This window comes from Nelumbo nucifera, chromosome 6, assembly GCF_055504915.1.
Source record: "Nelumbo nucifera cultivar China Antique chromosome 6, China Antique-T2T, whole genome shotgun sequence".
NCBI lineage: Eukaryota > Viridiplantae > Streptophyta > Magnoliopsida > Proteales > Nelumbonaceae > Nelumbo > Nelumbo nucifera.
The window spans coordinates 5613047-5634027 of record NC_142654.1 but is presented as its reverse complement, the minus strand read 5'-3'; the positions used below and the strand labels follow the sequence as shown (position 1 = coordinate 5634027).

Below are 20981 nucleotides of genomic sequence, written 5' to 3'. Positions count from 1 at the left end.
AATAATAATATGTACACCTCTTTGTAGATGTGTCAATTGGACTGTATTTGGTCCAACCCAATCCAGCGCAATGTGAATCCACTTACAAATGAATTGGACCCAATCCAGTCTAAATCCATTCCAATTGGATCAAATCCAAACTGAATGAAATATCAAAAATTATATAAAAAAGAACATATAAAAAGTTATAAAAATATATTAAAATGAAAAAAATCTGAAACTTACAAAAAGCAAGAACTTCATAAAAGTGATTTTGTAAAAGTACATTCATATAAGTATTTTTATAAAAGTATATTTGTATAAGTGTTTTTTGTAAAAATACTTTTATAAAAGTGATTTCATAAAAGTTATTTCGTGTAAAAATATTTTTATAAACATGCTTTTGTAAAAATAATTTCACAAAAATACTTTTACAAAAATGTTTTAGTAAAAGTACTTTCATACAATTACTTTTATAAAAATACTTTCATAAAAGTGATTTTATATTAATTAATTAATAGATTTTAAATTATTTCATAATGGGATTATTAAAAATTTAGTTTAGATCAAATTCATACCTATCAATTTATTTTAGATTGACTCAATCCAATAATTATAATGAATCGTATAAATCCGATTTGATAAGAGGTTTGGATACAAAACCGGTCGATTGACACCCCTACGTCTGAATGTTCTGCGGATCCGAACTCGACGAAAGGTGATCGATCCGATGTTGAACTCATTCTAGCCAAGGTCTACTGAAGGAATCCTTATCCTTTGTACTGGTCCATAGATCACGAATCCTTTGTAATTGTACTGGTGCCGTTACGAAAATCAACGACACATTGGGAGTCGTTCCCGCGACTCATTCGCACGCTTCCTTCCCTTTCCGAAGCAAGGAAACCGCCATTTTTTTCAACGAGAACCACCACGTGTACAGTTCCATAACGCCTGAGTTACCCGCAACAGCTCCCCCTGTTCCTCCTTTCGTCCCTCCTCCCTCCCTCCATCTCTGTCTTCTCTCTCTCGTTGGGTTGTTGTCATTGTACATTCTCGACCTCCATTCGTGCCTTTCTTCTGGAAACACCAACCCGTTAAGGCATTTTCGGGTTTCCCAGAGCTTTCTCTGTCTCTGACACCGAGACCCATTTGCCATTTCAGTCGTGGAAGCTTGGGCGAGTAGACAGGTGACTTTATTGGGGGCCAGAGATGAATGGACGTGAAGAAGAGCGAACTGGGTTTGAGGTTGCAGTGGTGGTTCCGAAGAGGACGGTGAACGAAGGAGATGGGAGTTGCGATTGCGTTGAGCTTCTTGTTTCTGAGTTTATGAATGCAGGCTTGATAATTGAGAGAGTAGTTGGCCTTTCAGACGAGTTTATTAAGGTTTGATCGTTCTTCCTTTCCCTCCTCAATGCGTTCTTGCCTTTCCTTCTTGGGGTTCTCTATTCGATGTTTCTTTTTACTATGTTGTCGTTCAAGGATTTACTCCTGATCCAGATACGTAAAAGGTCAAACTCAAAAATTACTTTTTTTCATTTTCCATGACCACTGCCAATAAAAAAAGAGACAACATGGCCATTGCTTTTCCCGCAAGAGAAAAAAGAAAATGATAACATCTTCCTGAATTCTACTATAGATAAGAATTTAGATATGAATGTTGCTTTTAAAGAGAACATAAGCAAGTTTGAAGGTACTTTGATGTGTTTATTTCTTGGATATCTGGATTTGTGGTATCATTTTAAGTGCTTATTAAAAGAGAGTTTGTTCATAATTCTTTATTTCCTACAAAATTTGGTTATCAATTCCATTTCATATCCTTTTCCCTTTTGGGGCCCCTTTAGTTGGCAGCACCTCTGGAGATTTTGGGGAGGGTTGCATCTGACCTGCAAATAAGGAAGCCTACTCACATTGGTAATGATCGGTTGATTCCCCATGCTATTGGATCTGCTTTTCTATTTTTTCACTAAAATAAGGAGGTATCATTTTATGGTCTACTGTTATGGGTAAAAGATATATTTCTTTTCCAATTTCATGTAGTAATTGATGGGTTTCTTATAATTATGGATTCTTATGGGTTTGGTTCCAGGAATGGATTTACCATTTCAATGGGACGAGGTTGAAGCATTTGTGAGGCAACCTGATGGTTCATTGTTTAGTTGGTGTGAGAGGTTCCATTGCTTTCATCACCTAGTTTATGGAATTGTGAGTCATTGCCTATTTACTTCTTTAAAAGATTCTTGATTTGTTTGGACTTTTTTTTTAATAATCAGATCAAATTCATATCATATGAAGTGTTGAAGTTTCATTGCTTGATTTTCATTATTATCAGAGCCCATATTATTATCCTTTTCTCTTCATAGCAGCCATCTCTCTTGGTATAGTGTTACATTCCATTTGATTTTATTCAGAATAATCCATCCAATAGGATATCTTCCTTTTGTTCTTTCATCTTATATTGTTAATTATGAATTATGTCTAACTTCAATTAATTTTGATGTATAATTTTGACTTACCTACCTTTCATTTCCCTGGATATTCTTTTTTGTTCTCTCAATTGCCTGTTTAGTTCCCTTCTTCTTCTACCTATGCAACACTAAAATGATCTGAGTTTTAAGTGAAATTTCACAGGTAAACAAGAACAAGTCATTTGTAACTCTAAGTTTTGACGGGAAAGAGTTTAAGTGGGAACAGGGGGAATCTCTACTTGCAAAATTGGAATCTGAAGGCATTGCCAAACAACCCTTCCCTTTGCATGGTATGCTCACTTGTACCTTCGTTCCAACTTCCAACTTATGCACAGTTTTTTTGGTGACATTTAAACTATGAAAATTTATTTATGTATAGATGAATCAAAGAGGAAGCAGCTCTTGAGAAGTTGGGCACTGAACTGGTTAGACCTCACATGGCAACCAGTTGATGAGATTTACTTGTACTTTGGGACAAAGGTGGAACAAATCTATGGATCTGGATGGCATTATAACATCTCCTTTTTGTCTCCCCCCCCCAAACATGTAACTGATCACTCTATATTTCCTGTATGTAGATTGCAACATATTTTGTTTTCCTTGGAATGTATACACGGTGGATGTTCTTTCCTGCTGTATTTGGGCTTACTTTGCAGTTGATTAATTTTGGGTAGGTCTTGCTTCCTCTTAAAAATTCTTAATGCTGTTAAGCCTTCAATAATTTTGTCTGTTGGGTGCAATTTTATAGGATTTATGTGCTTACTTTGTGTTTGACATCTTCTTCAGATCATGGCAATTACGGATTCTTCCTATTTTCTTTATATGCATTATTTCTTGGGCTGTATTATTTTTACAGTTCTGGAAACGCAAGAACTATGCTCTTTTGGCCAGGTATATCAATTCGTTTATAGCCACCTTTCTTTTCAATGAAATCATAAATATTTCATTGATACGTGGGCCATCAGACCACATGATATTAAATCCATTTATTTCACATCTTCTGTGTAGATGGCCGGTGAGTAATTCAATACGAGTAGACTCTGGATATACAGTTTTGGACATGGGGCAGAGTGGCCTTCTGTCTGATGTGGAACTTGTGAAGAAGTTGGGAACTGATAAAGCAAAAGAAAAAGAAGCATTTCAAAGAGACGAGTGGTTTGGACATTTACTGAGATTCAGAAATGATGCAATCATTATCTTGAGTATTATTTGTCTCCAATTACCATTTGAGCTGGCTTATGCTCATACATATGAAGTTCTTGGTTCTGATCTAACCAAGTAAGAATCTGAGCTGTGTTTGATTTTCTCTGGTAAAAGGTTAATATTATTATCTTATGATTGTAAGTAGCTTCGTCTTTTTAATCAATGTCTAGATCACATATAATGTTTGGCAGTTCCTACCCATTTCCTTAGTCAAGCCACAAGTATGACTGCTAAATGCACTTTGACACTTGGGCACATCAGGCATTATCATAGTTATAGCTTTCACTATTTGTATGTGAGTTAATGACCATATTTACCATATGTGGAAGCATCTATACTGAAAAAGGTGGTTAATTATGAATTGCTCTTGGGTATCAAATTAACAGAATGAACTGTCACTTATTTACTAATCTCACATTAGTTATGTTGGCTTCACACAAATTCCACAGTTGAAACAATTTTATTTGTTTTTTCCCTTACATGTTTTTTGTCAGATGAATTGCAGAAAATTTATTCATTTTCCTCCTTTTTTATGTTGTTGGCTCATAATATATTTAAAGAAGATTTCTTTCCTTACTGGAGTCTGTCAGTGTTTGGTCTTCCTCTTAGGAATATCTGTAGTGAAGAGATTCTGTCGTTCTGTGTTCGTAAACTTGACCACATTTTCTCTACTTTAGTAATAATTTATGGATGTAGGCATTCTTCTTTTTTTTTCCACTTCTCTACTGTTTTGGAAAATCATTTAGTATTGCTTCTGTCTTACTTGTTGTGCTGGTTGCAGGATATTAACTTAAATCTTTCAGGCTATCTTGTTTCCTTTTTAGAAAAATAAGCTTGTGATGCTATTCAAACCATTAATTTTAACTTTATGATTAATGAAAATAAACTAATGCAATGCATTTTCTTTTGGACAATTCGAAGTTAAGATTAAACAAGTCTAATTTATTACTACCACTTTTTCGTTAATTTATTTTACCTTCCTGTTACCTGCTTTGTGATTGCTCTTACTATTTATATGGAAAAAACAACATATACCCCTGCCTACTACACTTAATGAATAGTCTATATTCATTTAGTAGAAAATGGTTGGTAGGTTTTCTATGAAGTTCTCGTTATGATCTTTAGATATATCTTTGGTGTTTCAGGTTTAGTCTGACAGCTGTTTATCTTTTCGCCATCCAGTACTTAACAAAAATTGGGGGCATAGTTTCAGTCAAGCTCATTAAATATGAAAACAATAAAAGCACAGAGTATATGTCTGATAGCCTGGTGTACAAGGTGATTCTAGAATTTGGAAATGGACTCCTACTTGGTTTTCATTGTTTCTTAATGAAAATTCCTTATGATTGAACTCTAATGTTGCATTTTGTTCCTTGGGAAACAAGTGAATAAAGGGGGAATTTTGACCAATGTAAAGGATTTCCCCATAACTTTCCCCTTTATCACTTACTGAGGAACCAAATGCAGCGTAGATTCTCCCACTGGTCTATTGTTATTTGGAATCGAGGCATCCCACTTAGTTTTTGTTGTACCTCAGAGGAAATCATGCCTGACCGCAAATCTGTACATTCTCTCAGGTTTTTGGTCTTTATTTTATGCAATCATATATTGGTCTGTTCTATCATGCCCTTTTGCACCGAAACTTTACAACCCTCCGCCAAGTTCTTATTCAACGCTTGATTGTGTCTCAGGTAAGAAAAGGTAATTAACTTCCTGCCTGTATTTTGCTTCATGTACTATTTTTTTTTTTTTTTGCTTTTGTATTGATTGAAACTGAGAAGATGTTCTTCAGGTGTTGGACAATGTTATGGAGAACTCTCTTCCGTATCTAAAATACAACTATAAAAAATATAGAGCTGTCAAGTAAGTTCCTTGATGGATTTCTATGCTTTACCATTTGTCTAGTACTTATACTTTTTGTCTATTCAACGGGTTTATCTCCCCTGTGGGCAATTTCTGACCATTTTGTATTCCCTAAAGTAAGAAAAAGTACGAGAAGGGATCATCAACAGGGAAGATTCAAGTTACTTCTAGAGTAGAGAAAGAGTATCTCAAACCTGCTTACTCTGCAAGCATAGGGGAAGAACTTGAAGATGGTCTATTTGATGGTAACGTGACAAAGCAAAGTCAGTTGACAGTTTGGTATTTGGACCAACCTAAGTTTCTTGGTTGACTTAAAAGACAATATCCTTTGCAGATTTTCTTGAGTTGGCTTTGCAGTTTGGAATGGCCATGATGTTTGCATGTGCATTTCCCCTTGCTTTCTCCTTCACTTTGTTGGTAAGTTGCCCATATTTGCATGTCTATGCTGTTGTTGGGCTGTATAGGAATCTTGCTGCAGTCTAATGAGGAAAAGGGGGGGAGAATGAAATGTCTATTACACCTTGGTGCAGAACAATATTACAGAGATTAGAACAGATGCATTAAAGCTTCTTTCCATGTTGAGGAGGCCTATTCCTCGTGCTGCCGCAACAATTGGAGCTTGGCTAAACATATTTCAGGTACTAAAGGCCTCGTATGACACTTGGAAGTTTGTGTCAATATGGGAGCAAGCTATAGAGCCTCCAATTCTTACTGAATTTTATATTGCCAAAAAATGGTTAATTCATTTCTGTTTTTCATGAGGCTCTCTGGATTTAAATTTAGGTTTGGCAGAAGTTCAGTGAAGAATGCCTATAAAATAAAGACCACCAATTCTTATTTGATGGGTGGGTATCCTAAAGGAATTTGATGGTTTTAAGCAGGGGATTTTGGTAGGCAATGGCAACATATATTTTTTTCTTGAGAGACATTCTTGCATTGATGCTCCTTGTTAATGGCTGGTAGATTTATTATTTGCACTCATTTAAGTGCTTCTAGATTGAGGGAATCTTGCAACCAGCAATTCTGGTTTGTGTAGTAGCAGACTAAGACTAAGATGTGGTTCTGCCGAGGAACAAAACTGCCAGGACCTATCTGCATCTGTTAATTCATTATTCTTCCTGCAACCCTGTGATCTATCTAAAATACCATATCTTGTAATTCTCAGTTTCTGATAGTGATGTCAATCTGCACCAACTGTGCACTTTTGGTGTGCTTGTATGATCGGGAGGGCAAATGGAAAATTGAGCCAGGATTAGCAGCAATCCTTATCATGGAGCACATTCTCCTGTTTATCAAATTTGGATTCTCTCACTTTGTGCCAGAGGTAACTATCTCTCTGTTTGCTGACTGACTCACGAAAATGGCTGATTATCTGTTTTATCATATACTTTTTCTTCCTTTGATTTCTTCTACTTTTTCCCCCATTGCATCTCAAAACAACCCATGATATGGATTAGAGAAGTTCCACAAACAATATGATTCTTAAATTATAGGGTACCGCGCCACCACTCAAGAAGCTAAAGATCATGGAAAATTAATTTCCTTTCTTGGCAGGAACCTGCTTGGGTGACGGCAAAGCGTGTAAAGAGTGCAACTCAGGCACAGGATATGTGCTCTAAGCAGCTTTTGAGGAGCATCTCAGATAGAGAGAAGAAACCGAAATGAGGATAAGCACTACAAAATCTACAGGAGGTCAGGTCATCGGGAGCGTCTGGGAATAAAGCTTTATTTCTGAGAGATCTCCCCATTCATTGATCAACAAGCTTGTTTGGGCTATTTGGTTTTGAAACATCAGTACTCTGTCTCTGGAAAATAGGGAGATATGATTTGTAAGTACTTGATTCCACTTTGTAGAATAGTAATGTCTTTTGAGAGGAAGAAGTTTAGTATTAAATGTGTAACATTTTATACGTTGAGTCTCTTTTTTTCTCTCGTGATGGTTGTTCAGAATCTCAGATTAGTAGCTTGCAGATACTGTAATCTTTCATTTTGTATTACTTTTTACAGTCATCACAAAGAAAGAGGAGAGAGTGAGTTGGGTTGGCTTTCTGCTTTCATTACTTAATGTAATATTTGATTTCTCAGTCACTGATACAGTTCATTCCAGAACGCATTAATTACCATTTTGTTTACCTGTTGAACAGATGGCCTAATTACTAATATTCCTGCTCATTTATGGAGCAATCTTGTTATTCTTGGAAGTTGAGTATTCCTTGTATTGTGAAAATAGTCATGAGATTTCTTTCCTTTCTTGTACTTGTTTTCTCATTAAAAGAGTGAAACCATGGTAGTTTCCCTTAATGATAGAATTGGGGGTTAGTTCTCGTGGAGTAGGTCTTAGTATCGAACCACATTAAATTTCCGTGTTCTTTGAGTGGTTTGTGTATGTTTGTTCTTTTGCCACATGGTATAGGTCTAGGATCAGGCCTAAGATCTATTCTGTGAGTTCTATCGATTGAACTTTTCTTTGGGCAGCACCACTGTCTTTGCTTCACTACCCACAAGTGCTGTTCTCCGTTTTTTGTGGCAGTTTCAAGTACCTGTTTTTATTAAATTTTGATTTGTTTAAAGTTCTGCCCTTTTTTTTTGTCATGGACCGATTTTTTGCACAAAGTGGCACCAGTTTCGCGGCTAATATCATACCGTTGAATGGACTTAATTATTTGTCTTGTGCTAGAGGAGTTACAGTTGCTTTTAAGAGAAGAGGAAAAATAGGTTTTATAAATGGAGAAACTAAACCACTCCTAAGTGTGTGTTGGGTTTCCCTCTTATGTGGAGGATGGCTCAAGAAGCCCATGTGGTATTTTTGAGCCATGGATGAGGGTATTCTTGTTCAAATGAAAATAGGAAAAGGAAATAATCTTTTAGTGGTGTTAGTTGCCAAAAAGATTGGGAGAAGAAGAGAAGAAAAATGAAGAGAATCCCGTGCAAAAACGGAGAGAGAAAAGGAGCGGATTCTTGAAATTCCAATCTGCGCAGTTTTTCATCTTGTGCTCCGATCGAAGGTCGTTTGTGGTCCGATTGAGCTGAAACTTTGCAGGCATGTTCGCGACTTAAGGTTCTTCAATCTGAACGGTGGAGATCTGGTTTGTGAGATCTGAGTTCGTGAACAGTACTTCCGTTTTGGGTGAGATTTCTCCATTATCTTGAGATATTTGTTAGTTTCCAAGAAACATATTTTCTTGATGATTTGCTGATTGTATGCCTCTAGTTTTATCTAGAGAGAACCCTTGTACAACCACTTTCTTGATAGTGAAAGTTTTTTGGGTGACCGTAGTTTTTTCTTTCCCACACCGGAAATGTTTTTCCACGTAAATTTAGTTGTGTTCTTGTGTGCTTGTTCTTTGGTTTAAGCTCTACTAAATTGTTTCCTTACAGATTCACACAAAAAGGGAGAAAAATATTTTTCCGCTGTTTTTTTGAAACTTGGTTATAATTTGCTTGATTTTGTGATTCTCCCTACAATGTGCTGAATGGGAGATGAATGATCAATTGATTTTATCCTGGATGTTTAGAATTATAGAACAAAAAATATATGATATTTTTGCCTAAGCTAAAACGACTAAAGACTTGTGGAATTCTCTTCGTAATATGTATAGACAACAAAATAGCGCTTAAAAAATATTTGAGATACAACAAGAACCGGTTCAAGCTAAGTAGGGAGGCAAATCTTTCACTCAATCAAGTACCCTATTGGTTGATGTGAAAATTTAAATGGATATGATAGATAAATCCATAGATCTAAAACATATTTAGTCTTTATAGGTAGAAAAAAAATTACATTTTCAAATTTTTTGTTAATTTATATTTTTCTCAAATATCTTCATGAAATTTCCCTAAATCTTCTGATAACACACAAAAAAAATTGTGATTTTGAATGTAAGAAATGTAGATCAACATAAATTCAAACATTCAAGAAAAAAAAAAGAAATCACAAGATATTATAAAAGATTAGAAAAATTTACCTATTTTTGCCATTTTTTTTCAAAATTTGAAAAATCTTAAAAAAATTAATATTTCATACTTGTTTTTTGCAAACTTTTGCAAATTTAGCACTTTAAGAATGAAGTTTGGAGTTTTAGAATCATTTGGGGGTGAAAGAAGGCTTATTTCGGGGAAAGAAGCTTACTTTTTCCCCTTTATTTTTTTTTTTAGTTTTTGGCCGTATCTTTTTCGTCAATATGCTACTGATACACCCCCGATATGGCATATCGTATCGAAATTTTAAACTTGAATGGTACTGAGTATGATAACAAACCTTTTGCATCGTACCTTAAAAGTGAAGGGATCATACATGAAACCTCTTGTGTAGGAACTCCTCAACAAAATGGAGTTGTTGAGCGGAAAAATAGACATCTTGATGTCACTAGGTTACTTATGTTTCAAATGAATCATCCAAAATATTTTTGGTCAAATGCAGTTTTAGCTTGCTATTTGATCAATAGGTTGCCAGGTAGAGTTTTGAATGATGAGTCTCCTTTAGAAGTTATCAAAGGACACAAAATTAATATCTCCCACTTTCGGGTTTTTGGGTGCATTTGTTCCGTTCACCTACAAAATGCTGGAAAACATGATCACCATGCTTCTAAATGTGTCTTCATTGGATATTTTTCTACAAAGAAGGGGTATAAATGCTATAATCCCAAAACTAAGAAACTATATATCACCTGTAATGTCTCATTTGTTGAGAATGAATCATATTTTCAAAATTCTTTAGGTCAAACTCAGAGGAAGAATTATCGTGAATTTGCTCCTTTTCCCCTTATTAGTGAAGATGTACATTTGAATCGCATTACAAATCAAATAGGTGAACAAACGAGTGAGGACATAGATGTTCATGAAGAAGGTCCTCCAATCTCTACTCAAGAAGAGTGTTGATCCTATGGAACCCGTGGTTGAATTTGAACCTGATCCTACATTACAATCACATACATTATTCAATGACCAAAATCTTCCTCGAAGGTCATTGCGTGTTCATCAACCTTCTACTAGACTTCAAGACTTTTACACCTATCATGTAACTTCTTTCCCTATTAAAGACTATGTTTGCTATGATAATATATCTTCTTCTCACTTGGCATTTTTAACTTCCATCGGAAAACATGTTGAACCATCTAGCTTTGATGAAGTTAAGAACCATTTGATTTGGAGGAAGGCCATGGATGAAGAACTTCAAACCCTCAATAGAAATCACACGTGGGATGTTGTGCCATTACCAAATGGAAAGAAGTCCATAGGATGCAAATGGGTTTACAAAATCAAATACAACAATGATGGTTCTCTAGAACGTCATAAAGCAAGGTTGGTGGACAAGGGCTACACTCAAACGTATGGAGTTGATTACAAAGAAACATTTGCTCCCGTTGTAAAAAACGAGCACTGTTATAGAGTGCTTATATCAGTTGTAGTGAATTATGATTGACCTCACTTCCAAAAGGGTGTAAAAAATGCATTCTTACATGGTGACCTCGAAGAAGAAATTTATATGGATCTCTTTCATGGACACCCACAAGAGTCTCATAACAGCTTGGTGTGCAAATTGAATAAATCAATATATGGTTTCAAATAGTCTCCTCGAGCTTGGTATACCAAACTTAGTTTAGCATTTATGACTCTTGGTTTTACAAGAAGTGCAACCGATTCATCTATGTTCATTAAAGGGAGTGGTTCAAATTCTATTATTGTTCTAATCTATGTGGATGACATAGTTATTACAAGTGGCAATACTCTTGATATTTTTGAACTTAAGGAACATCTTAACAAAAGGTTTGATATCAAAGACTCGGGAAAACTAAACGAAGATATTTCTTAGGTTTGTTTCTTTTCTAAAGAAAATATGCCATGGATTTGTTAAAAGAAATAGAAAAATTAAGAGTAAAGCTAGTTAAAACTCCTATAGATTACAAGGGAAAATGCAACTTTAATAATAAACCTATGAATAATAACATGAGATTCCAAAGACTTGTTGGACGATTGATCTATCTAACTATTACTAAACCAAATATTGCCTATGTTGTTAGCTTTGTTAGCCAACTTATGCATGATCCTAAAGAGGGACATATGGAAGCTGTTGATCAAATTTTGTGATATCTCAAAGGATCACCAGGAAGAGGAATTTAGATGAAAAAGAATGGACATATAGAAATACAAGGATACTTAGGTGTAGATTGGGTCGGTGATGAAATGGAAAGGAAGTCCACCTCGGGATATTATACACTTGTTGGGGGAAATCTTATTATATGGAAAAGTAAAAAACAAAATGTTATATCCTACTCAAGTGTAGAAGTTGAATATAGAGCCATGGCCTCAATGGATAGCAAATTAATTTGGTTGCAATATCTTCTTAATGATTTAGGGATTGCATCTCAGAAATCTATGAAGATGTTTTGTGACAATCAAGCAATTATACACATAGACACCAATCCTATTTTCCATGAAAGAACTAAACACATTGAGGTTGATTGTCATTTCATTCGAGAGAAAATTCAAGCCAAAATCGAGACTCCTTATGTCCGAAGTGGAAAGCAACTTGCAAATATCTTTACTAAAACTAATGACAAGGAACATTTCCAACAAATTTTATCCAAGTTTGGCTCCATAGATATTTTTATCCCCAACTTAGGGGGAATGTTGAACAAATGGCCTAATTACCAATATTCCTGCTCATTTTATGGAACAATCTTGTTATTCTTGGATGTCGAATATTCCTTGTATTATGAAAATATTGTCGTGAGATTTTTTTCCCTTTCTTGTACTTGTTTTATCTTTAAAAGGGTGAAACCATAGTATGACAGAATTGGGGATTACTTCTCGTGGAGTAGGTCTTAGTACCGAACCACATTAAATTTCTGTATTCTTTGAATGGTTTGTGTATATTGTTCTTTTGCCACAAATCCTAACAAATTGGTTCTCAAAAGCATTCCTAGAGACCTCAAGATGAAACATTGGGGTCATTTGTGCTCTGTGCTCTGTGCTCTTTAGTGTAGCTTCCTTTCGTCTTTTAATCAAAACCCAAATGATCGATTTCAAGTTTCATTCTAGCTTGTTCGTCCAATAATGCTACCTAGGTTGATTTTCGTTCCAACCTCGCTTCTCTCGCTGGTCATCCCTAGTAACATATTGCGAGTGTAGTGGTTCACTGGTTCTAGTTGGGTTTGCTCTGGTTACATGCTCACCAAGATTTTGTTTTTCTTTTTTTTTTTACATTATATGATAAACCCAGGTGGCTTGGCCATCGAATTTCAGAGAGAATTGATAAAATGAAGTTAAATTTGATAAATAGATGGCTTCATTGCTGTGAGATATTCCACAAAACAATTCTAAGAAAATTGTGAACCTTGTTATCGGTTCGAACGGTCTGGTCCGTTTTGACAAAAATTTAAAAAAATTGGAAAATGGTTCGAACGATTAATTGGCCGTTCAGCAGTTTGTTAACTAAAATTAGCGGTTTTAGGAAAAAAAGCAGTTTTGGGGAAAAACAGAACCGATTAAGTGATCGATTCCCGGTTTTTCCGGTCTGAATCCGATCCGATTTTGAAAACCATGCTTGATTTAGATTGGGTATTCATGAGGTTTGCAACAAAATGAACATCAAAAGGGGAATGATAAACTTGTTATGAAATTGCTTGTTTAATTGGGCAATGGCACTTGACAATTTTCTTTGATAATTCTCCATTCTGAGCTCCTCCACTCCATGCTGGCGTTGAATTTTTTTCATGTTCGTTCTGTAAGTTTGATGCATGCATCGATCTTGGCCCTGGGTAAAATTAAAAGGGTTTCTAGCAAAAAAGGGCAATTTTTTGTCTTGAATAGATAAAATTTTTATAAAATATAAAAAATAAAGTAACTTTTTTTTGAAAAATATCAAGAAAGGCAAGACACTGTTCATCATCTTCCTCTTCTTTTCTTTCGCCCTCTCCTTCTCTCTCTTCTCTCTCTTGCTCTTCTTAATGAAACTGAAGCTCTGGTGTAACTGTGATGTCTGTCATAGTTATCTCACTGCGAGCTGGTCGATTGAATTCGACAATCTCTGCGACTGGTATACTCATCTCCTCAAGAAGTCTCCCAGCAAGACCATCCATGTCCATTTGCTCGGAAACACGATTACAGCCAATCCGGATAACATCGAGTATATGCTGAAGACGAGGTTTGAAAATTACCCAAAAGGGAAGCCTTTCTCCGTGATCCTGGGTGACCTCTTGGGTCGTGGCATCTTCAACAATTTTATTATATACTCTTTCTCTTCACTCCTTCCGGTAACATCGGATGAAGGTACGTAGGAGTGAGTGTCCTCTCTTCTTCTCCTGTTATTATTAAAATTCTGCTGGAAATTAGAGAAACTGAAATTGTTTGCAATCTCAGCAAAACTATTCTCAATTTTCTTGATCCTATGAACCATCTTAATGTTATATGGAATTAAACGTGAAGCTGAGTCCCGCACCTTTCTTTTGGATATGGGGAAGAGTCTGCGTACCTTTATTCTCGCGAGATTATTGCATACCTTTGTTCTGATGCTCACTTGACGCTTCAATTGTTTTTTTTTTTTTTTTTTATTAATAACGCTTCAATTGTTTTTGCAATGCTTTTGTAGTGAAATCATCCACCACGTCCTCCGCATCATATATTGCATCTTTAAGCTTGGCCAGCCAATCTATGATCTCAGGGTCTGTTGGACTTGTTGCTTCTGCATTTTTTATGGTAGATAGTAGATTCTCGAGCCTCCAACGCATTTCTTCCAAGTTCCAGGCCGATGATGCCTCTTCAAATACCCAACCACCGGCTTCCTTGAAAATCATTCCTGCAATGCTATAAAGACCCGTCAATTCCATTTTTCTTGGTCTTCTTCCTTAATAATTACAGATGTTACATTTACCCCAGAGCTTCAATCTCAGTAAAAAAAGCAAGAGAGAGAAGGAGAGGAAGAGGAAGACGATGAAGAGCTGATAGAAAGTCTTCATCTTTGGGTTTGATGAGTCTCATGTGAGAAAGCTTGAGCTGTTGAGCATGCTGTAAGGTAAGACTCCGGATCATCTGCCCACAAGAACTTTGTCTAGGTCTACTCACAATATACTACCCCCGTGAATTGGAAATATCTCCCTCTGCCACTTAGGAGAATGAGATATTTTCCATGTGTAGCTAAGATATTATGTAGGTAGATGTGGGCAGAATTTGTATGAAGAGGAGATCCAGCCTGGTAAGGTAAACCCAATAATAACACTCAACACTAATCATAAAATACATTACTACTGACGTAGAGAATTATCATTGGTTAGTGCCCATGACCCAATAGTTGAGATAAGTACTTGACATACCTCCAAAATAGGAGGCACGGGATCAACCCATAGAAGTTAGAACCATATGCCGTGTTTGGCACTGTGGTCTATTATATCTCATATGATGCATTTGAACAAATTTTTAATATATGATATCATACTTACACCCTTGAATCAAATGGACCCCCTACCACACCACACTCTATAATTGTTCTGTACTGTACTATAGAGTCAATAAATATCTTAGTCATCTGTTAGGGTATGCTATAATAATCATTCAATCCATTGTGGTGCGGATTACTGTGACGAAAAATTGCAATATAGCCCGATGCAACCCACACTTTTGATAGTTGTTACATCAGCTATAAATGCAGGTAATTGTGGGCCAACTTTATGGCTGATATAAAGCAAACTGGTTGGTCCCATATCTAGGTAAAGAAACTACAAAATTCAACTAATCGTTTATTGAAATTTCAATTTTGACTAGGGATGTAAAAGACATAGATCGGGTTAGAATCTGATCCAACATTTTTCATGTTAGATCAGTTATGATATAAAAATCTGATTCTATTTGATAGAATTAATAAAAAATATTAATTTAAATAAGGGTAAATTTCTTAAACTACTCCTAAGGTTTAGGAAATTGACTAACTATACTTCTACTGTTTCAGTATTGTCTGTCTTAAAGTAATCCTGTTATTTCTAAGAATTGACTAAATCTTCCTTACCATCAATGTCTGTTAACTGAAAGATTAAAAAGACTATTTTACCCATTATTATTCTTTAAATTTTCAAAAGAAAATTTTCACACCTTTCACAAATTGTAGAGGTTTATCTTCCTTACCGTCAACGTCTTAAATACTCCTATAATTCTTCTTTGTCTTCCTCGATCTGTCTTTGCCGCCCAGGTCCAGATCTAAGTTCATTGATATGAGATGAAGTGGGCAGCTATGAATAAGCTTTGAACCGATGTGAAAGGAGGGCTATCCTATACTTATACTAGTTTCAACTTTCAAAGCCAACACATATAGCCTCTCTCTCTCTACCCTCCATCCTCCGTCCTCCAAGTTTGCAACCAGACCAATGAAACTCGACGATGCAAGCTTGACCCTTTACGCCGAAACTGAAGCTCCACCTATAATTTTCAAATTAGAGAGAAAATAAGAGGGAGAAGAAGTTGAAAACAAAACAAAAAACGAAGATCTCTCCAAGATCAATCAGACACAGCACGGTTTCCGATTCGATCGGAAACTGGAAGACGACTCTGGCATTGGAGCCTTTGATATTCCTAAAATTTAGAAGGTGCCATCCGGACTGGTGAAGAATTTTCTTTTTTTGAAGGTGACTGGTGAAGAAATTCGGATATGCTTATCTTTGCTGCTACGTATCTCTCAGATCTGCAAATGAAAATTCAGGGATAATTGCCACACCCACTATCCCAAATTACATGATAATAATTTATAGGATAAATTACAAATACCCCCTTTTACTTTGGGAATTGGGGTCAGTGACATTTGACCAATACGGAAATACCCTTCAAACTTTCATTTATAATAAAGACCCCCCTTTTACTAAGGGGTCAGTAACAATTGACAAATATCCCCTAAACGTTCATTTGCAATAAATACCACCCTTGACAAATATCCCTTAAAATTTCATTTCACATAAAGACTCCCTAAACTTTCACTTTGTAACAAATATCCTTAATTGTTAAGTCAAATGACATAATACATTAAATTACCAAAATACCTACATAAATTTTCCTTAATTTCTTTTTCTTGCCATTCCTCTTAAACCCCAATTGACCAAAAATATCTTCTTTTTCTCTAAAGCTTAGTTTGGAAAGAGTACAAATATAAATATGTATGGTACAAATACATACAAAATAATATAAAATACAAGGTTTTACACTCTACATATTTGCATTTGTACTCCTTCCAAACTAAGCTTTCACTCACATGAATGTCTCTCTTCATCTTAAAATATAAAAATTATCCATTCTTTTTTTCCAATAGTTCAACAAAAACCAAACAAAACCATAAATCTATATCTACTAGTAAGAAACCTCTACCATTTCATTTAAATATTGAATCCAGCCAAAAATCTGCAAGAATCTATTAGATCAACCAAGAGGGATTCAATGTTATATATATAAAACTAATAGAATCATAAATCATTTAAATAAATAAGAAAAGAATAATTTAGGGTTTAAAAAAATTAAATAACTAAATAAGACTTTTATTTATGTTTTTAATTTAACTGATGAAACTCCAACAAAAGAGGATATTTGTCGCAAATTTGGCTGAATTTGGAAGGAGTACAAATACAAATATATAGAATATAAAACCTTGTATTTTTATGTATTTACACTCTATATATTTACATTTGTACTTCTTCCAAACTCAGCCAAAGTAAACGTTTTTTACACTCTATAATTTTGCATTTATGCTCCTTCCAAACTCAGCCAAAGTAAAAGTTTAAAGGGTATTCTGATCCCATAGTATGGGGATATCTGTAACTTACGCTAATCTATAACTTACCGAAAAAATATATGCTGCCGAAGAGTAGTGAACTATTGATAATTTGGTGTGTAAAAAAGGGTGAAAAATAACTGTGAAAAAGCTACATACACATGAAAGGTTCCACCGAGAGTCGAACTCGGGCTATTGGATTCAAAGTCCAATGTCCTGACCACTAGACCATGGAACCTGACGCATGACACCTGCGTACGGAACCTTTTTTTTGTAAATAAAATAACATTCCAATGCAATCCAGCGAAGTCACATTAGCGCGTCACACAGAGGCGCCCCACAATGCCCACAGTATATCCTGACCTTGTATCGGAAACTTTTCCCGATGACAAGAACGAAAGATGTGAAACATCATCAGGAGATATTCCCGACGTGGTGGGGCGCCTCCGGCGCTGATGTGAACTCCAATCCAGCTTCAGAAAAAACTCTTTTCTGAACACGGATTGCAAATCTCTAGATAATTACCCTTGTGTGAAGATCTTACCGAATCAAAATTTATCTTAATAAATCAAAACAAACATATAAAAATAATTAGATATGAATCTTGAAATAGTGAAGTTGGAAACTTGGAATTATTTAGTTCGATGGTTTTGAAGTGTAGTGTCATTGTTTAATTGTGAAAATGAATTGTTTTCCTACATAATAGCATTTATCGAGGAAATTGTTCATATTTCTTCACTCGATGCAACCAAAAGAATTACTGTTTAGCCCACTCAGAATTCTTAGTCTTATTAATGAATTCTAACTGTGGATTGATGTCAAATTTATGGGTAGGACGTGGTTTATAAGGGGAGGCTACTATGGAGGGTTATAATTTCAGAAATCTGCAGTGGGTTGCTGTACATTTCTCCCTATTATGTCTCAAAAGAGAATGGGCCTCAAAAACTCCCATATGGTGTCTTAATAATAAAGGGGGCGTTAGTTTTTTTTTTTTTAGATTTTGAGAAGTGGGAAAGTTAGTTAATCAAGAAAAAATTATTTTTATGGGGGATTAGTCTTAATAATAAAGGGGGCGTTAGTTTTTTTTTAGATTTTGAAACTTATATTCTTTTTATGGGGGATTAGAAAAAATTATTTTAGTGGATACCTATCTTTTAGGTGGATATAAGGGTGTCAATTGATTGGTTTTGTATTGGACCCCGTCCAGTCAAATCAATTTGGATGAATTGGACGGACCAACAAGACATATTGGATTGGACCAATCTGGTCCAAAATATTTATTAGATTGGATTAGACCTTGTCCATCCATAACAAATTTATATTGGATTGGATTGGATTAAGCCAATATCTAGTCCATTGATATAAGATAAGAATATGTGTCAATGGACCAGGTTTGGGTTGAAACCAATCTAAATCAAAATGAATTTGAACAGATTGGACGGTCCATACATTGAATTGGACCGGTCCAAATTGGTCCAAAACATTCATTGGATTGGATTTGACTTGACCCATTTATAATGGATTCACATTGGACTGGCTCAGATTGGACCAAATCCAATCCAATTGACACCCCAAGTGGATAATAACTTTCCCATGTAAGGAAAAAGTTGTTACTTGGATGAAACAAAAATACCTCTTTTAATAATAAATTTTTATGGCTAAAATGGTCATTATCTTATTTACTTAAAAAATAAAATAACATGAACAAATAAACGAGACATAAACTTTTGTTTCTTAACGAAGAAAATGATACAGCCTTACAGGATAAGGGTCTTATTTAATGAGGAAATTCTCTCGTGTATGATGTTTCTTTGATAGTTTTTACTTGTCTTTAGAAAAAAAAAAAAAACACACACACACAATCATGAAAGATAAAGAGTGCCAAAATCAATGTGTATAATAAGTTAGTAACATTATAACAATGCCAATAACCTTTTTTTTTTTGTTATTTGATATCTTAAAAAACCACAATAATATTATATTTTGAATCATTGGAAACCTGAAATATACGACATAGGTTTAGCTGAACGCATCCCCTTCAAGAACTATCTTCCGTTAATTAAGGGATTGGGATAACTTCGATCCATAAAGAAGAGTTTGGGTGGGTTTGGATTTGACTTTTGTCAAAAATTTAAATGGGCCCGAGACTAAAGAGATGTAAAATGTTAATTGGGCTAACCCAAATTGCACCCAGTCCAAATCCCACTTAGAATGTTTGATGAGAACTCCACAAGCCCAAATTTGCTGTTCTTTGGACTTCAGCTAAGTTTTCACTTGAAGCTTCTTGCCCATCTGAGAGGGCTGAGCCACGACAGCTTCTAGTTTCCTTAGTGATCTCCACGTAGACAGACTATAAGTTATGACTATTCACAACGCTTGAAAACAGTTGAGCCAGCTTAGCTGAATCTTCAGCTCAATCCTCCCTTTTTCCAAACAGGCCTTTCATTTAGACATTTATCCAAAGCAGTTTAACCAAAACTAGTTTTGGCTTTAAAAAGTGAGTCCCACCTAAATAGTAATAGTAATGTTTAAGAAAACCTCAAAGAAGCATGGCAAAAAATTTGGCTTTCCTCTTAGAGCCTCTTCTGGTGCCCATTTGGGAGGACTTTCGTGTAGTGGTTTTTTTTAATATATTGTGAAGGGCCACACAACGGTGGTAACCCACTCCTAACCTAGGTGTAAGCGGAATTCGATCCCAAATTGCCGCTACGACCAGTAGGAAACCTTACCAACTAGCTGGTTGGCACTTTGCTTTTGCTTTGTGCAGCGATTTCTGGGTTTACAAAGCCTCACATAGATGTCCATAAGCTATGCTTGGTGAGAGCATTAGAAAGCCCAAATGTATTGTCAATCAGCCAAATTTTTGGCCTTTGCATAAAGCTTGTTCTAGTAACCTCTTCAAAGTGGCTCAGTAAAAGTAGTCAAAGTTTCAATCCACAATTGAATCTTAAGTACTTGTTTGGGAGAGCTTTCATGTAGTGGCTTCTGATGTTACATGATGTGAAAAACCCAAAATGCATGGAAGTCCTATTTGGTAAAAAAATGAAAAATAAACTCACATTAGCTACAAAACCGACTTTTCAATGAAGTTATTTTAGGTATTAGGAATTTTTCCAAAGCAGCTGATAGATATCTCATGTATCAGAAATCAATGCCGTTTTCTTGAAAAACGATATCACATTTGAAATCCACTCTTTTAGACCACACTTTTTTCCTAAAAAATATCCCTAGCAACAATTAGTAGCAGTGTCAACGGTATTCGAAAATCTGATTTTGAATTCGAGATTCGACATAATCGAATTGAATTATGATAATTCAAATGTTGTAATCAGTCGAATTTAATTCGATAAATATCCAAAATTGATTGATTATTTAATTCGTGTATATAATATAAAGAATATTTAAATGTTTTATACAATTTATATATAAAATAATTAATCTATATAAAATATTTATATACTTTATCTAAATAAAATATTTATTTTATATATTTATTAATTACCTAAAATAATTAATTAGTTGATTTTAAATCAAATTGAATGTTGGACCGAATTTTAATTTTTAATTTCTATTGAATATATTCGAATATCCATTTTTCTAAATTCAGATATTCACTGATTCTATTCCAATTCGATCCGTTTACAACCTAACAATTAACCACCGTACAAAAAATAAAACATTTTGCGAAAAAACAATAATATGCCAATCCGGCACCGTTTTCTCAAAAC

The 20981-nt window shown here is 35.1% G+C and overlaps 1 protein-coding gene, 1 long non-coding RNA gene and 1 other non-coding gene across 6 annotated transcripts; 1 reads left to right on the top strand and 2 right to left on the bottom strand.

Annotated features, from left to right (window-relative positions):
• The first annotated feature begins 659 nt into the window (after positions 1-659).
• Positions 660-7598, top strand: LOC104604427 (anoctamin-like protein Os01g0706700). Of its 4 annotated transcripts, XM_010268753.2 has the most exons (16): positions 663-1362; positions 1821-1890; positions 2066-2181; positions 2608-2734; positions 2824-2924; positions 3023-3114; positions 3231-3335; positions 3453-3722; positions 4793-4925; positions 5225-5338; positions 5440-5510; positions 5628-5755; positions 5845-5927; positions 6041-6148; positions 6676-6834; positions 7065-7598. In XM_010268753.2, the coding sequence occupies exons 1-16, from the start codon at positions 1189-1191 to the stop codon at positions 7173-7175; spliced, it is 1962 nt and encodes a 653-aa protein (XP_010267055.1). In that variant the 5' UTR covers positions 663-1188; the 3' UTR covers positions 7176-7598. The 4 variants fall into 4 exon arrangements, with proteins under 4 accessions (XP_088745344.1, XP_010267055.1, XP_088745346.1 ...); XM_088889218.1 differs by lacking the exons at positions 6676-6834; positions 7065-7598 and adding an exon at positions 6294-6669 and having other exon boundaries at positions 660-1362; XM_088889220.1 differs by lacking the exon at positions 1821-1890 and having other exon boundaries at positions 1234-1362.
• A 5510-nt stretch (positions 7599-13108) lies between these two features.
• LOC148790576 (uncharacterized) lies at positions 13109-16204 on the bottom strand. Its single transcript, XR_016077729.1, has 2 exons — positions 15627-16204; positions 13109-14307 (listed from the first exon to the last, which is right to left on the bottom strand). It is a non-coding gene; the product is annotated as an uncharacterized LOC148790576 (long non-coding RNA).
• A 1215-nt stretch (positions 16205-17419) lies between these two features.
• On the bottom strand, positions 17420-17491 carry TRNAQ-UUG (transfer RNA glutamine (anticodon UUG)). Its single transcript has one exon. It is a non-coding gene; the product is annotated as a tRNA-Gln (tRNA).
• Between the last annotated feature and the right edge of the window lie 3490 nt (positions 17492-20981).

Bases quoted from the DNA above. Each gene is read 5' to 3' on its own strand.
- LOC104604427 (XM_010268753.2), top strand. From the start codon at position 1,189: ATGAATGGACGTGAAGAAGAGCGAACTGGGTTTGAGGTTGCAGTGGTG. The intron at 1,363-1,820 runs GTTTGATCGTTC...GGGCCCCTTTAG, and splicing joins TTTCAGACGAGTTTATTAAG to TTGGCAGCACCTCTGGAGAT. The intron at 3,115-3,230 runs GTAGGTCTTGCT...CATCTTCTTCAG, and splicing joins TTGCAGTTGATTAATTTTGG to ATCATGGCAATTACGGATTC.